The 15,004-nt window shown below is 40.5% G+C and overlaps 1 protein-coding gene across 1 annotated transcript; it reads left to right on the top strand.

Moving 5' to 3' along the window:
- Window positions 1-1,153: 1,153 nt before the first annotated feature.
- rgs9a (regulator of G protein signaling 9a) lies at window positions 1,154-14,038 on the top strand (the record flags this gene model as incomplete). Its single annotated transcript, XM_084571363.1, has 17 exons — window positions 1,154-1,222; window positions 2,753-2,849; window positions 5,011-5,061; window positions 5,208-5,314; window positions 6,360-6,411; window positions 6,506-6,564; window positions 6,678-6,754; window positions 7,587-7,668; window positions 7,923-7,985; window positions 10,068-10,097; window positions 10,324-10,385; window positions 10,665-10,778; window positions 11,835-11,950; window positions 12,488-12,575; window positions 12,819-12,957; window positions 13,051-13,133; window positions 13,867-14,038. The coding sequence occupies 17 exons, from the start codon at window positions 1,154-1,156 to the stop codon at window positions 14,021-14,023; spliced, it is 1,446 nt and encodes a 481-aa protein (XP_084427489.1). The 3' UTR covers window positions 14,024-14,038.
- Between the last annotated feature and the right edge of the window lie 966 nt (window positions 14,039-15,004).

Genomic DNA, 15,004 nt, shown 5'->3' with positions numbered 1-15,004 from the left:
ACGCTCTCCAGCGTTTAGTATTTGGGCGGGTCTCACAGGAGCATCTTCTCTCTCAGCACATTTCATGCACAAATATTAACATATTGCAAATTTTTCTTTTGTGTGGAGGTAAATAGACAGATGTTTTTTTAACTGCATATCTGATGTTTGCTTTTGGTATTGGATAAAGTTGTTGACATGCAGTGACATGTCTGAGAAATATAGAAATATTACCTAGCAAATCAAACTATTGTAGCATGTGCCAACTTATTTAGTGAGCTGTATGATCTTTTGTGTTATATTACATTATACTTAGCAAAACCCAACTGCATAAGCGTGCATGCCTCTTTTACAGTTGGGTATAAGATCATGTGAAACAGTTAATCCGAGATGACTTCGATTAAATCCCAGTTGGTTCCACAGAATTTTTCTGCCTCCATGGAAGACAGTCACCAGAAAGCGGAATATAATATGTCACAGTGGCGTTATCAAGAACATGACGTCCCTTTTAAAATTGATGAGGGAAAACTGTTTACAGGCCAACAACAACATTAAAGGAGCTGCAGCTCTTTTTGGCCGGTACTAGCTGCTCCCTCTATGTGACAGCTATCTCCCTGTATACTTCATCTGTCTGGGCCGTGGGCCAGGATGGCAAGAGGCAAGCTTTTACGGATGAAAAAAACACACATGGAAGCCCAGATAAACTTCAGCCAAGACTGAACTTCTTGCCCATAATTGTAAAATGTATGTTTGGCTCAAAAACACCAATAACACTACATCCACGGTGATGGATGGCGGTCCTAGTTTGGAGCTGCTTTTCTACAGCTGGGACTGAGGCTTTAGTGAAGGTGGAGGGAATCAGAATTAGCTCAGCTGATATAGCTCACTTTTCTCGTAGAACAATAATAATAATTTAATATGTAATTTAGTCACAACACTAAACAATAACTTCTGTGTCTGGGATTGCTGGGGTGTGACAGACAAAGTTCCCTCAGCTGATTGGTGGATAAATCTGTCCTTCCCTTCATCCACACAGAGGAGGGGTGCGCTCGTGTCCACTGTAAGCACACGCTTGCCTGTCGGGAGCTACACCTATTGTAACTGGAATATATTTCACACTAGGATTTTGCTTTATTTTTTTTACATCTGATTTGGTCTTCATCCGTCTGCAAACATGACTGTCAGAACTCTCCGTGCCAACCGGGCACAACAGTTCCGGCCTCGAATTCACTGCCTCAAAAAGGTGAGTGGATTGTATTATTATCATCCTTTCCTGTCAGTATATGCTGATTCTATCATATTTAAAGTTGATATTTGGAAGTGTGTAAACACTGCAGATATACTAATTGATATTCTAGTTCAGTTTAGCCTCTGGATGTTTAGTTTGCAGTTCATTAACAGTCAGGTTTCTCTTACTCAGTCATTTCAAATTATAAAAAAAAAGGAGAGGAGAGTTTCCTGTATAGGATCTGATTATGTGCATGTAGATCTGTATGGAGATCTAGCCATGATTTGTTTTTCAGCAATAGAGCAGAAGCCTGTTAAAGGAAATCTGTAATGCCACCTTAAAGCCAATTAGCTTTGCCGCTCTGCACTCAGATGTCAGCGCAGTTGAAAGCACCAAGACGCATAACCTGAGTTTACCTGGACCTGAATGTCCTGATAGGAGAATAAAACAAAAGCAGAAGGAAAATAACGGTCGATTATTTTCAAAGTTAAAAAATAATAGAGATAATTGTGTGCTGAACTTGTAAATGCATTATGTGTGCCTTCTAACTATAACTATATGGACACTGTATGCATATTTAAATGCTAAGTGCTTATAAATTTTATCTATTTTATCTCTTTTATCTTATTTATTTTTGTGCAGCATATCAATGTCACTATCAAGGCGGTGAGGCAAAGTCAGTTCTTTCACTGCACAGAAGTACAGTGAGCTTGCTTAATTTAGTTGAAACGTGCAAAAAAAAAAGAAGAGGAAGAAGAAGAACACCAATCTGCTTGCATCTGTGCGGCAAATACAGACATGTGCCTCTAATAAAGCTATACTGCAAGCTTTTAATACATAAATGAGCAGCTGTACATTCAAGCCCCTTGACAGACGTGCTTATATAAAGCTGATTAAACTAATCAGTGCCAGGTAAAGTTGCACATATTTCGTAGTGAACCAGAGATTTAAGTCTGGAGTGTGTAGAGACATTATCACCGGATTATTGGTACCAATGCATCATACATTAACCAACGATGACTGTTTACTAGAGCTGTAGGAGCAAAGATAGAGCATGGGCGGACTATAACGAAAATAACAAAGTTACTAATGTAACCAAGGTTCTATGATTCATTTTTTTTCTGAGTTGGAGAGCACTCTAAGCAGGGAAGTGAATCAGTGGCTGTATATGTCATAAGTACGCTGTGTCAACAGTGTTTCTGTAATTGGTCCATGTGCCAGAAGCTTGTCTCTGTCACAGACTAATATTAACCTCGGTTACATACTCATCGTGTGCCACGACAGTCTTTCGGGGGTGGAATATGTATGAGTCATTTCATGAATTGAAATTTCCCTTCTAGGATCAGTTAATTTTTTTGCATGCGGTGGTTAAAAGAAAAAAAAATTACATTACAAAACATCACTAACAATCAAGTGATATAAGAAGAAATTAAATAACTATATTTTAACATGGTGGATAGGTGCGTGAATATATTGAATATCTAATCAAATCAAATGTTTTGGGTTGATATGAACAAATGCTGATGGCTTTCCTTCTACTTCCAGCTGGAGGCCATTGTTGTGGAGATGCAGGACCCAAAAAGTGGAGTTAAAGGCTCAGAGCAGAAACTTAACGTCACTACCATACCACATGTCATCGCCGGTGAGACTGAAGCACACAAACAAACAAACATGTTCAATTTGATACCAGCGGAGAGGTTCCTTGATTTTTGAGGCTCAAGTGTCAGTTTGACACATGATAAAGTACAAATAAGCATCTTTTATCTGCTCATGACATCGATTATGGTGCAACAAAATCAGAGCGGGTTTAACGTTAAGATTGCATTGTATTACCACCCAACTACAGGTCCCCCCATGTCATCTCTATATCAAAAGTTGCTCTGATCAGATCCTCCTGAGGAATTAGAAAAACCTTCTCAAAATGGCATTGTGAATTCAAAATGGCTGACTTCCCATGAGCATTAGTGTACTGCAGTTGGATTGTGTTGTATTTATAAAGCCTTGAATTGTTAAGGACCTGCTACTCACTTGTTTACTGAACAATCTGTCTAATCTGCTTCTCACGTCTTACTGTGGTGCCGCCCAGAATGACAACCAAAGGTGCATTAAACCTATGTACGTGAATTCATTTGTGTTATCTAAAGCACAGGCGGTGTGAAGACAGTGGCAGGCTGCGCTGGTGCCTAAGCTGCTAACAGTGGCTAAATAAAGCAACCCGCAATTGGATAAGATTTGAACTCTGCCTTGGGAGCCACAGTGGCTTTTTAATCTGGTGTAAGAGCAAGTAAGGGAGGAGGTCAGTTGGGTCAAGACCTCCATGTGAACTGATTATACTGAGAGCACCTCCAGTTTACAAAGGGATTAGTTAGAAGGTAGTTATTAATATGTGTTGTCATGTCTCCTGGTTGCTGCTGCCTGTAATTTTGTCCTCCGCGGCGTGACGTCACAATAACCACTGATGGAGACGCATGACTCGTCCGTTACCCAGGGAAGACATTAAAATAATACTTTTGATCATAAAAACATATTTTCACATCTTAATACAGTATGATGAATCATTTCTTGTTTCTATAAGATGCCAGTTTTTAGCCTTGAGCTTATTATATCACTTTTCAGCTGAAGAACGTCTCATTTGAGTCAGCATGGTCATTTTCATTTTGAAAGTGTGCTTCTGATTGATTTGAATACTTACTTGACACAAAATTGTAAGGAACGTTTTAAGGTACTTCGAGGAAATACTTACATATTTTCAGAGTAAAAGTACTGCAGTGAATCTGTCACTACAGTACCATCAAGCCGGGACATCAATTCAATAAAGTTCTATGTGTTTTCCTTGAGGTGAAATTACAAAGACATGGACTAAACGTCTTAGTAACTGTGCACCATTCATTCTCATTGTGTATTCAGCTTTAAAAAGCAACAGGCTACATTCTTTTATAATGGTTGCTGGGAATATGAAGCAACAGACCGACACTTTGCTATGTAGTGACATGACGGATGTATTGGCACGTCAACCAATCCTATGAGTTAGTTTCGCCAGTAATTTTCCAAACAAATGACGAAATCCAACAACAACTTCGATCTGGTCATGTTGTTTCTTGCAGACTTCATAAACGCAGACAACCCCGTGGGATATGTTGCTCCATTAGGTTTTTGCCCTTATTAAAGTAAGGGTTTTAGAGACTTTAATAAAATTAGAATTAGAATTTAAGGGACAGCACTAACTCCTTTCTTATCGTAAAGGTTGGCCAGGTGTACCGTATGCTAAAGAAGATGATAATAGAAACACAGGAGCACTTTTTATTAGCATTTAGAGAATTCAACCAGATATGGCCATGGCTTAGTCCTTGCAAAAACACAGTTCGACTACAACGTTCCTGCAGTAGAGGAGGTTAAAGGAACCTTGGTTGGTCCTAGAGCCCTAGATCTGCTTAGGGTTAGGGTTAGGGTTAGGGTTGGGGTTAGTGCAGCCAAGGTCATATTCCACCTACACACGGCTTTCTGCCAAACAACACATATTTTTAATACTTTAGTCTACACATTTCACAAATTATCTTAACTTCTATGTTGAAACAAGAGACAAAATGCAAAAAAACCCTGTATGTAGTACAATGAAAACGTGTGGGATACTCTCTAAACATCAAAGAAAGCTGAGAAAAGTGAGTAAACTAACTAACTAACTAACTATAAAAGTAGAATAAATAAGCTCTAAACTCTATAAAAACAACTACTGTATATAATTCATTTAGGCTGATTTTCTTCTTGGTTGGATATTGGTTCAATATCTTTTCTGTGGTTCACAGGTAGCGACGTAATTGCATGGATTGTCAACAAGATGAAGATCACTACAGAAGGTACAATCTGCCACAGAAATCACGCCCTTGCTACTAAAACATGTCATCTCTACACGTGGCTCTAACACGTGTAGAGATCAGAATAATGTTTTCTGACTCATCTGATACGATAACTCTTCCTCCGCTTCCTGTTGTTCGTGTTTCAGAGGCCGAGGCCTTTGGCACCATGCTGGTGGCTTACGGTTACATCTACCCCCTGCAGAACCACAAGAAGCTGGTCATGTGTAACGACACCACCCTCTACCGCTTCCAGGTAACAGTAAACCTTTGCTTGTTATGTAGCTGAAATCAGGATTTATCTTCTGCTAAAGTTCTCTATTTACTATACGAATGCCCTGATTTATTTCTGATTGGATCACTGCTGGAAATATCTTGGCTATTATTTCAAGTCATTTTCTCCTTTAAACTTGAGCGCATCTTGTGTTGGGACCAGTAGCACCCATCTTTGAATTTGACTTTCGGTTCTTGTATCCTGTTCAGACAAGTTATCACTGGTACTAGACATGTAGTAAATGTTGTGACTCCGTATCATGAACATTCAGATAAAAAGTCCGTGAAGATTCTCAGTGATCAAGGTCATGATATTATCTCTACATGTCCAGTTGCCTCTCTGTAATGTTTTTGGACATATTCAAACTAGCTAGGCTTGTCATTATCAACTTCATACAAAATAGACGATACATCTTTTGGGACAGTCCATTATCTTTGAAGGGGTGTTTTGATTAAATGTCTGTGAAGGTTTTCAGACATTGAGGTCATGGTGTATTCAAAACAAACAAGGCTGAAACCAAGGCAACTGAACTTGCTGGGTCCAGCTCTAAAGGACTGGTGGAAAGTTCTGGTTTTATTAGGAGCATCTGTATGTGGTGCACACCTGAAACTCACGTGACTATTGTCTGTATCAACCACATATTCACCTGTAATTGTAGGAATCTGATCTAGTCCTGTTTTCCTTCCGTGTTAAATGACACTCTAACGACCCAGTAATGGACAGAGACCCCAGTCTTAAGGTGTGAACCGCAGTACACCTACACCGGAAGGACAAGAGACACTCTTTTGAGAACAATAGCGAGCACATTTTTTTCTAGAGAAGACAGATGGTGGCCCTAGTCATGTGAGGTTCAAGTGTCCACCACCCACAGATGTTTCAAATAAAAACCTAAACTCCCGACTGATCTGTAAGAACTGAAGAAGATACTTGGATTTAATTTTGAAGAACGAAACATGGCACCATTTTTTTTAAAAGAACACAACTTTTGCTCAACGTTGCTAACCGTTTCAAATTTCAACCTTTTCAGACCCCGTACTTCTGGCCAACCGAGAAATGGGTTGCAGACGACACTGATTATGGTGGGTACAATATTTTACTGTGAAACCTGTTGTACCTTCACTGACTCATGTAACCATGGTTTCCAATGGGTTTTTCTTCGGTGTGTGATTGCAGCCATTTACTTGGCAAAGAGGAACATCCGCAAGAAAGGCATGTTGGAGCCCTATGAACAGGTACAACAATGCTCGTGTTGTTTAGTGTGCATGTGTAGCAAAGTCATTTTGGACAGTATTCAAATTTCGACAGTGATTGTGTGTTGATGTCTCCGTCTTTGTGTTTTAAACAGGCACATTACAACCATCTCCATGAATGGCTCAACCACAAGTGGGACTTTATTGTGATGCAGGCCACTGAACAATACAAGTAGGTGGAACTAATACAGCTTTTAAAAGGTTGATGTTGGGGTAGCTGGTTACCTCAAGGGTTGGGACCAAGTCAATAGTCAGTTGTTGGCCAGTGTTGGGTTGTTGGTGAGTGTTTGTGACCCTAGTTTTTGGGACTACGTCAGGCACTGCTGGCAATAGTTGGACCTCTGTCAGCTGCCGTTCAGCTTTTTCCGTCAGCAGCAGAACGAGTCAATGAGAGCGTTCACTCACTGACTGGCTGATCAACTTCCCAAATCAGTGCTCCAGAAGAGAAACGGAAGTAGCCGAATGTAAGCAAGTCAAGAGGGCCTCACGTAGAAAGCTGTTCTCATTTTGTGTCCTCATCTCATCTGAACATTCAAATTCACACAGGAATTCTCTCACATCAGGAGAGATCAGATCTATATGAACTGCTGGCTGCAGCATTTGCGGTGCGTTCATGTGCAACTTTTTGATCCAGACAGAGGTGACGTCATAGTCGGCCTTCGTTGCCGGTGGTTCGGAATGTCCTGGCCTTAAGAGACGTCACAAGCAGTCAGTTCTTGTCTGTATATGTCTGCATGTCCGTTTGTGAATGATTAAAAGCAAACATATATTTAAATCTGAAAGCGCCATTAAATCCGGTGATGCAGATAATAAACTGCTTGGTCAGCGTCCTTTGTATTTTCTCATGGTCCTCCGGAAGCCTTCCTTACTTGGAGCATGATCGGTTCAGCTGACCAGCGCGGACGCAATCAGCACTTTCATAGGCAGTTTTATGTTTTGAAAGATTTGTTCCTCTTAACTTATCGACCACTTCCCATTTTCTTTTTTGCATGTGTGTGTGTCAGAGCTGGTAAGGAGAGGAAGAAGCCTGATCGTGTCGTGTTTGACTGCCAGGAGAGGGCTTATTGGATTGTGAACAAGCCTCCGGTCAGTGTGTGTGACTCTCTATGTGGTTCTACATACGTCTTTAGAACTGCCTCTAGTGAAACCAATCAAACAGAAATATTATATATTATATATTATATGAGCCAATGAGTAAGTGCCAAATTAGAGTCCCTCAGTTCGGTTCAGATCTGAACAACAACTCCCATTTAAACCAAGCGGCGCTGTATAATATTTGTGATTGTAATATACTGTACACATGTACTTACTGTACATTTATCACGTAATTACGAATCTAGCGTCACACTCACAGCGCTATGGACTCTGCTCCAGAGCGGCTTATTGATCCCAACGTAGAGGAGGTAACAGGTCAGTACACACACACACACACACACACGCATATGCACACACACACACACACACAGATTTAAATCAGCTGGTCTTTTAAGAAACTTACTGGAGCTTACCATGTACAGAAGCACTTTGGGGCTGATCTTTGTCAACACATCCACTTAGAGGCAAGACTCTCTCTTGGGCCGTTTCAAACAGCAGAGAACTGGATCGGTTCATGTTCATTCAACAGTTCACCCTGTAAATAAAGCATTTCAATCATCATTTCAATCCACCTTTTCTCCATTTTTCTTGTTTTTTGTCCAGAGTTTACTAGATGCCCATTTAAAGTGATTTCCATTTGGATCCAATGAGTATTTGGTTCTTAGGAACCAGTGTTTTAGGTTCTGAACAAACCTATTTTGAGTTAAAATGCCCTGAACTTTATTTGAGAATGGGAACAAAACCTGTTCTTCTTTGTTTGTTGAAAGGCCCTATCAGTCTAACCCTTTCCTTTCCTTTGACACACATCCATTACTTTGTAAAGCATGTAATACAAATAATTAAGCAAGTCTATACATTTTTTTAGTCGCTGTTTAAGAAACACTGCCTAGCAAACATTTTTTTAGTCAAAGCCCTATAAATAATGTGTATAAATCAGTATTTAATATTATAAAATAAATATATTCAACCTAAGGGTATAGCACTCAATACATCAATCAAATCAATCTATTTTTAAGAATTTTTTTAAGGAAAGCAAATTCTCCAGTACTGTTTGGCCTCTGAAATGTGCTCATGGGATGCCTTTCCTTCTCTTTAATAACTCTGTAGTCGGCCAGGACCTTAATTCCTCGAGGGACTTTGGCATTCTGGCCACAGTCCTGAGGCTTTAACACAGTGTCTTGAATATTTTGAGGATGGCTTTTTATTCATTACATTCTTTCTTTTCCTTTCTTTTCCTTCTCTCAAACAGATCTTTTTACTTTGATGAAGATGAGAAACTAAAGGAAATATCCAGTATATTAATGTGTACAAACACAGTGGGGTCCAAAAGACTAAGACGTCACATCTGTCACATTTTTTATGCTTTTTAAACATGGCCCTGCCTTAAGTAAACAAGCTGTCTTAACTAAGTGAGAGAGTCAGAAGTCGAATAGTTATTGTGAGCAAAGAGGAGCTTTTCTAATCATGGATGGAGGTGCATTAATCTAAATCAGTTGTATCCAAAGGCAGGTTGTGAACATAGCATCGAAGAGGACCACACAGGGACTGTCATATGATAATTACATCAAGCTTCGTTCACTGAAAGATAGAAAAGTATCTTCATCACAAAATGATACTCAAATCTGCAAAGGTCCTGCCAGAAGCTGACGGTGTACTGTACAATTGTCTCAGTGCATCTAAACCATGAGAACCAGGGATAAACTAGGCCAAACATACGGAGCGAGTGGGCTAAGATATACCAGCAATTCACTGTGGATGATAGAAAAAGGGTCAAACCTAGTGGATGTTCATGGGGGGAAACTTTGAAGCCACTCAAGACAAGAAGCTCTTCAGACCATGCTGGAATAACGTAGATTATCAAGTTTGAACAAGGTGTGCATGCAGCTTGAATGCCCTCGCAAGTGAATGAAAAAAAGATAAATAAATGTTGAACTGAGTTTTAAAAACATGCAAAAGACTGTATCTTGACTGGTGGTGTCAGACTTTTGGACCCTATGGTGAATTTTTGGTGTTGTGGTGTGGTATGTGGAAATTTAGTTCCCTTCAGGAAATTAAGCAACTTGAACGCCTTGCAGTTTTTAGTATTATTATTATTATTAGTCTAATATCTGTCATGAACTGAACTGGCAAAAAATTTAATCCGCATATACGGAACAATTATGTATTATATTTGGCACTAAAAATTGCAAGTAATCCTGGTCCCTGGACGTCCTGTTTAGCTTTTTGTTTTGTTTTTTAAAGATATTTTCCACCTGTTTGTGCTTCAGCAGTGCAATAGCTTTAGAATATTTGTTTCTGTATTGTTTTATATTTGATTTGCTTTTCACAGTCATATGGGTTAAATTCACTTGAGTGATTGTTTAAACGATTTTTATCTTCTTGTCTCTCAGAAAATCACCTTTGACCAGTATAGACGCATGGTAAGTCACAAAAAACATGTAATAAAACTTATAATTAAACTTACATTCATTACTTTTTTTGGATGACACAGTTGATGAGTTGAAGCTGTGGTGTTTTAAAACTGTATGCGGAAGAATTTGCAGATAGTCTTAGGTTTTTACCGTACACACACACACACACACACACACACACACAGATGTAATATTACAAATACAAATTACACTTTGTGTTCCTGTTTTTCTCCAGAACATCTTCTACCAACAAGCCATCATGAGGTCAAAAGTCAAGTCTAGCGTGTCTATCGGAGCGTAAGTTCCTCTGGTACTTCATGTTTGTCTTATTCATTGTTTACAACTCATGGAAAATGTCCAGCCTCAAATTACGAATGTTGAACTTGGACATTTCCGACCTCTGAGGCTGATCAAAGTTGGAACCTCCTGAAGGGGGACTTTATTTATTTAGTTCCTGGAAATTGTTTCCAAAGTGGAGGACGGTAGAAACAAAAGCAGAAACCATTGATGACTAGTTCATTTATGTCGGTGAGTTCCCTTTGTGGTTAAAGTCTAATAATAGTTCTGTTTCTGCAGACTGGTCAAGTACGTCACAACCTACAAAAACCACGACCCATTCCTGGCTCCCTGTCTACCTAGCAACCCCTGGCTAACAGACCATGATGCATACTGGACTCTCAACATGAGAAGGTGAAGGCTGCCACATTTCTACTTGTATTCGTACTTTGATCATGCTGACTTGTTATTGAATATTGTTTGCACAGATGTATGCAAACTCAAACCAGCAATGAATGAATGTAAAATACTGAGGACATACAGTTTACATGCTAGCGTTAGCTAAGCAACAGTTTTGATGGGTCTTCCTGTGGAGGGTCGGCATGAACCAGACTCTACCCCAAACTAAGACTAATTTTAACCAAGTTACCACAATTCTGCAAGTAAAAAATGGCCACATCATTTTAAAACACAATTGCTATGGTGTAGCTTCAGGTTAGCTTACCTCAAGTAACGTGAGGTGGGACAACGAGCTTCAAACTACGAGCAGGAGAGCTGCTAGCACCTCGAAAATGACTTAGCCTAGCTTGGTAGCCTTAGTTTGGATCAAGCTAGGTGGGCATGTTTAAACAACCAGGCCCTATCAGAGTGGAGGCGGAGTCAAGGACAGCCAAGATGGCGGCCACCATCCCCGTCCACTTTGAGCTTCAAACCTGCTCTTCAGAAATCCAGTGGGTGATGTCATGGTGGGTTTATCCATCTTCCAGATACAGTCAGCTTGTGTAGTGGCTTAGAGACATTTTTCATTTTCCACCATGACGGTTAAAAACAAAACTCTTTTGTGTCGTTGCTCCTGCAGGCGCTTTTGTTGACACTATTGTTCATGTTTATGTTACGTATCCCATAAGGGCTTATCCAGGTTTAAATGTGCAAACACTAACACAGAATAACTCAAAAACACGCCCATAACCGTGCTGTAAGAGCTTCTTGGAAATGTTTTACCTCCCATCTGGAAGGCTTCTTCAGTTCTTCCTGATCGGCGGGAGTCCCGGATGTTAAACCTCCTGTAAGAGAGACCTCAAAGAGAAGTTTTATACCGTACAATCGGACCTGTGGAATATTTCTAGCACCTGTTTTTCAAAGAGTTTATGTCTGTAAATGTGAAACACGGATACCTAAAAGCCACAGTCACTTATGAGCGGTGAGAGTCTTAATTGGCGAGTGTCTCTGTGACTGTGTGTTTGTGCTCAGAGTTGATGTTCCCACCAAGATGCGAGTGGAGCGCTGGTCCTTCAGCTTGTTCGAGCTGCTGAGCGACCTGCGAGGCCGAGACGACTTCAAGATCTTCCTCAAGAAGGAGTTCAGCGGTACGTCACCAGACTTTAAAAACATTTCATGTCGGAACACGCGTGTCCAAGATGAAGAGCCAACTCAGCGGTAGAGCTGAGGCGGGTGCTGCTCCGTGAAAAGTTGAATGAATGAAAGGCGTGTATTTCAGTTCTTATTTACAGAAAACAATGTACGAGGTTTAAAAATGAGATCTCAAGTTGTGGTGTCGGCATGTGACACAAAAATCAAATGGTTTTTCCAAGAAAATATCTGAAGTTCGCCTTTTGCAAGTTTATCTTGTTCATCGTGGTAATTTTCAAGGTGTCAAGCTAACAATTGCTAATCAACAAAATACAGTTTACTCTAATGGGAATGTCATTAGTTCTCCATGTTCGGCAATAACAAAAGTATTGGACACGTGAATGATTGATGAAGAATGGCCCTAGAAGTCAATTTTGTAATATTTTACACTTAAAAAACATTAAATTCCGTAATTAATAGAAGAAAAGTCAGTGTATACTTAGTCATTAGTATTTGTCGTCTACTCTGATTTCATGTGCTCGTGCGAACGCCAGGTGAGAACTTGGCTTTCTGGGAAGCAGCTGAGGAACTGAAATGGGGCACGGCGTCCTCCATGTCGGCAAAGGCTGAGACCATCTTCAAGTAAGATGAATAAACTGCTGTATTCAACAACTTATGTGTGTTTGCTATGGATTTCTTCAGCGCTCTGCAAGTTTTTATACCGCCCATCGCCACTTCGATCAGTGAACAAGAGAGCAAAAGCCTCAGTGTGCACGAGTTGTCTCTGAAGTATTATATTTCCTAACCGTCAGTAAACCACACTCCACTTCTCACCGACTTCCCAGCCATGTGATATCACGTTGATATGAGCGTCTGTGTTTTCAGGACCTTCCTGGCCCCTGGCGCCCCCCGTTGGATCAACATCGATGGCAGGACAATGGGTCTGACGGTGAAAGGCTTGGAGCATCCTCACCGCTACGTGCTGGAGGCGGCTCAGACGCACGTCTTCATGCTCATGAAAAAGGTGTGTTTCCCTCTACCCTGTCCATCTGTTGGGTTGTTGGCATCTAAAATTCCCATCATTTGTGAGCTGACGATCTTTCCATCATCGGTACAGGACACTTTCTTCCGTTACCTCAAGTCACCCGTGTACAAAGACATACAGAAGAAGGCGCTGAACCCTGAGGCTCATAACTTCAGGTTAGTACGGATAACGTCTGACATGTTTCACTGTCGGCTACCTGTTGAGGTTAAAATGTTGATGCAGGAGATAAAAACACTGCAGGGTTTTTTCTTGCTTGTTTGCTTGGATCAAGGCCACTTACCAAAAGTGTCAGACTGTAATTTACACAAGATAGTTCTGATCTGACTTGTTCTCCTGTTGTTGCTTGGTAACGCCTAGCCAAACAGGAAGAGGTTTGCAAGGCTCGACTTGTAGTTTTCTGTTTCTCAGAATTTTTGCTCTTAGAAGCTCTTCCTACTTAAGAGATAATCTGGACTTCCAGAATAAATCGCTGGGGACGAATAAATGTTGACGATTCATGTTTAGTATTTGTATTGTCACGCTTGTCGTCTCCCCCCATGATCATGACATTTCTAACCCGTAGTGAGGTATCACCACATCTAAAGACATCACAACCTTAGAGAAATGACAGCAGCTTTATGAAAGATCAGACAGGAGGCGTGGGTGGAAAAATGCTGCAAGATAAAACATAAAACAGACAAAACAACCAAAAAAGAGTAAAGAATAACATGCGATTATCTGGGGGACAATGCAATTTGAAATATCCGTGATCGAAAAGCATATTTGAACCGTAAAAGGCTGCTTCACACAAATTAGAACGACACAAGTCAGATTTCCTTTGTCTGACCCCGCTCCCAGTTAAAAGCTACCCAGGAGAAATCTTGACTTTATCTCATTTCTGTTTCCTAGTCCGGCCCAGCTGGAGCAAAACGCCCAGAACCGGAGCCCGGGCATCCATCCCATCGTCCTCTGGCAGCAAGAGGAGGAGGAAAAGGTCAAGGCCGCCGCCGCCTCCGCGCCGGTTGATGTCAAGGCCATGATGAGCAAAATAGACAGGAAGAAGTAGAGATATGCAGCGACCGTGTGTTGCTGCTTGAGTGCGTGTGTGTGTGTGTGTGTGCAGGCGTTGTGCATGTTGAATCATTTAAACAAAGTATGAACACAGGAGACATCCATCAGTTAGGGTGTATACTTCATGCTGATAAACGTTTTAGCAAATGTGAGATATCCTGACTTTGTCGTGCAAGGAAGACTTAATGGATCTACAGGGTTTAGAGGCCCCGTGGAGTAAACAGGTCCTTAGGCCAGAGCCTCATCTTCCAGTGGGTGTTAATGATTTATTTTTTTGTCAAATGAACGAAAAAACGACCACAAAAGCAACCAGAGACACAAAATTACTGCTACAGTAAAGTGTGATCGCTGATTTTCTTCCATGTCTGGGGCTCGTTGTCTAATCTGTACATAGATTTTCGCAGAATTAGGTTGTAAATATATGAGAAGTCAGTAGAAATGTGTTCTGTATAATCCATTTTAATGTGTATTTCAAAATCAGACTCTTCTTTAGTCTTTGAGATGTTTTCAGATTATTATTTCACTGTCACGATTAGCTGCTTGGTCCAGAGCAGTCAGCTGAGCATGTGTACTGCACTGTGTAGTTAATATTGCACGTATATATACATATATATTAAAAAAATCATTATTGTGTACATTACAAATATTGGAGCGATTGTTGCTGCAGCATCCTTGGAAATCTAGATACTGGTCCAAACTGAATAAAGATGGAGAAACAACAATCTTTAGATCATGCATGCTTCTTTGATGCACTTGATGGGTGTAGCTGTAGCTGTTCTGTTATAGTAATGAGAAGGCAGAACCTCTATAGACTTGTATAACTCACACCAGAACAATTTAGATGTTCTTTAAAGCCCAGACTCAGGAAACTTGATGGATACTAGATGGGACCAGGTCTTAGAATCCCTAGTGTTTCATGGTACTTACCTTGTGTAGGCTGTAGAAGTCATCTGTGGGATGACTTTGTTATCCAGTG

This window comes from Chelon labrosus, assembly GCF_963514085.1.
Source record: "Chelon labrosus genome assembly, chromosome: 21".
NCBI lineage: Eukaryota > Metazoa > Chordata > Actinopteri > Mugiliformes > Mugilidae > Chelon > Chelon labrosus.
This window is presented reverse-complemented; position numbering and strand designations above follow the sequence as displayed.